The 2,500-nt window shown below is 50.8% G+C and overlaps 1 protein-coding gene across 1 annotated transcript in view; it reads left to right on the forward strand.

Moving 5' to 3' along the window:
* The first annotated feature begins 771 nt into the window (after window positions 1-771).
* Past1 (putative achaete scute target 1) overlaps window positions 772-2,500 on the forward strand; it is a 109,207-nt gene continuing 107,478 nt past the window's right edge. Inside the window, exon 1 of the mRNA XM_076177546.1 lies at window positions 772-1,699. Coding sequence (XP_076033661.1) covers window positions 894-1,699 — 806 coding nt within the window. The 5' untranslated portion in view covers window positions 772-893. The remainder of the gene's footprint in view (window positions 1,700-2,500) is intronic.

Consider the following 2,500-nt stretch of genomic DNA (forward strand, 5'->3'; position numbering starts at 1 on the left):
TGTTATTTTTTGAAGATGACATTTATTGTATACTAAATAAGTCAAAGTATTTTTGTATAAATATTATGTACAAGAAATTAAGAACTTTTTAACATTGAATCCATCCTCTATGTGTATAAAAACCTGTCGACATTTGTCGGAAATGCCCGCGGAATCGACATGACGTCACTGGAGAAAAGACATGACGTCATTCCTTAGCTCCGCCTTCCTACACGTGGACGCGTTCTGTATATATAGATTTCAAATATTCTTTTTCTTGTTGTGCTTTGCTTTCCCCTCGTAATTTATTTTTTTATTTCCAACTCAGAGGAACTCCAACCCTTCTCAATTGTTCTCTTGGAGTTTTAAGCGTTTTTGTTATCTTGACGAAACTGCTTCCCCTCTACGTCAGCCTTGAAGAAAGAATATACAGCATATTTTGGTTACGCTGTATACACTGACGTGAGACTGACGTGACGCGGACGTGAGGCTCACGTGACGCTGACGTGATGTTCGCGTGACGCAGACGTGACATAGGCGTCACTGAAACAACACAAACGCGACTTAGTCGTTGACGCAGGTAACAGAGTTTTTCATGAAGGAGGCGTCTTCGAAGTAGCTTCCGCCTACGAAGACGAAGGAGAAGGAGAGGTTCTTCGATGGCCGCTATCGCCATGCGGGGGGCACCGCGACGGATTTGGCACGTAAGGGCGAGGCGGGGCAGAGGAGGAGGAGGAGGAGGAAGAGGAGGAGGAGGAGGAGGAGGAAGAAGACAACCTCAACGAACGGCGCGAGTCAGTGTGCGTGCAGCTCGTGGTGTGGTAACTACTCGCCTCGCTTCGCCTCGCCTTGCCTCGCCTAGCTTCGCCTAGCTTCGCCCTGGCACCTCCTCGACCTCCTTCTCCTCCGTCGTCATGTTCTCGTGGCTTGGCAAGGACGACTCGAAGAAGAAGCACCTCGAGGTGTGTGAGACGGTGGTCGGGGGACTGAAAAAGGTCTACAAGAATAAGGTCTTGCCCTTAGAACAGCAATACCGGTTCCATGACTTCCATTCCCCGGCCCTAGACGACACAGACTTCGATGCGAAGCCGATGATCCTCCTGGTCGGGCAATACTCGACCGGGAAGACGACCTTTATCCGGTACCTACTCGAAAGGGACTTCCCGGGTATCCGAATCGGTCCCGAACCGACCACGGATAGCTTCATCGTCGTCATGCACAACGAGGTCGACGGCGTGATACCGGGCAACGCGTTAGTGGTGGACCCTCAGCGCCCTTTCCGTCCTTTGTCGATTTACGGCAACTCCTTCCTCAACAGATTCCAGTGCTCCCAAGTGACTTCGAACGTCTTGAAGGGGATTTCCATCGTCGACACGCCGGGGATTTTGTCCGGGGAGAAGCAAAGGGTGGATCGAGGCTACGAGTTCCATAACGTCCTGGAATGGTTCGCAGAACGAGTGGATCGGATTATCCTCCTCTTCGATGCTCACAAACTCGACATCTCGGACGAATTCCGTTGTTTCCTCGAGAGGCTTCGAGGACAACATGACAAGATAAGGATTGTCCTCAACAAGGCGGACATGATCGATCATCAGCAGCTGATGCGCGTCTACGGGGCGTTGATGTGGTCCCTGGGCAAGATCCTCAACACGCCCGAGGTGGAGCGGGTCTATGTCGGGTCCTTCTGGAACCAGCCACTCCGATACGACATCAACAGGAAGTAAGTACCACGCCCTCCCCCTTTCTCTCCCCCTCTTCCCCTTTCCCCCCTTTCTCCCCCTCTACCCCTTCCCCTTCTCCCCCTCTACCCCTCCCCCTTCCTCTTCTCCCCCTCTCCCCCTTTCCCTCTCTCCTCCCCCCTCTCCCCCTCCCATTTCCCCCTTCGTCCCTTCCCCTTCCTCTCCCCTCCCCCTCCTCCTTCCCCTTTCTCCCCTCCTCCTTCCCCTTTTTCCCCTCCTCCTTCCCTTTTCTCCCCTTCCCCTCCTTCCCCTCCCCCTCCCACTTCCCCCTTCTCCTCCCTCTCCCCTCCTCCCCTCTTCCACCTCCCACTCCCCCATTCCCCCTCTTCCCCATTCCCCCTCTTCCCCATTCCCCCCATCCCCCATCCCACCCTCTCACTTCCTCCTCCCCCTCCCACGGTGAGGGTCAGCAACGTTTCCAACCTGCCCCGTGAGAGACTCCCGTGGGGGTGTGGAGCGTGAGAAGGTCTCTCACGTGGTCCGGGTATCACGTGAGGGGATTAGTTGACGATTTCCTTGTGAGTTTGGGCTGTCCATGGTCTCATTGAAAATCGTGAGTTTTATTTATCTATTCATTTTGATTATTATAATCTGATTTTATCTAATATATCTATTAATTTATTTATTCATGTATTTATAAAAAAAAAAAAAATCATTTTTTTTCTCGTTTCTAAAATTCCAATAAAGCATAATAGGAAATTTTCTAAGCCAAATAGAATAATCTAGCGTAATATCAGGATAATATTTATGTTTTTATATGAAAATTATTTTGGCAAGTCAAC

Source organism: Oratosquilla oratoria, chromosome 40, assembly GCF_046742065.1.
Source record: "Oratosquilla oratoria isolate Oo_2021 chromosome 40, ASM4674206v1, whole genome shotgun sequence".
Lineage (NCBI taxonomy): Eukaryota > Metazoa > Arthropoda > Malacostraca > Stomatopoda > Squillidae > Oratosquilla > Oratosquilla oratoria.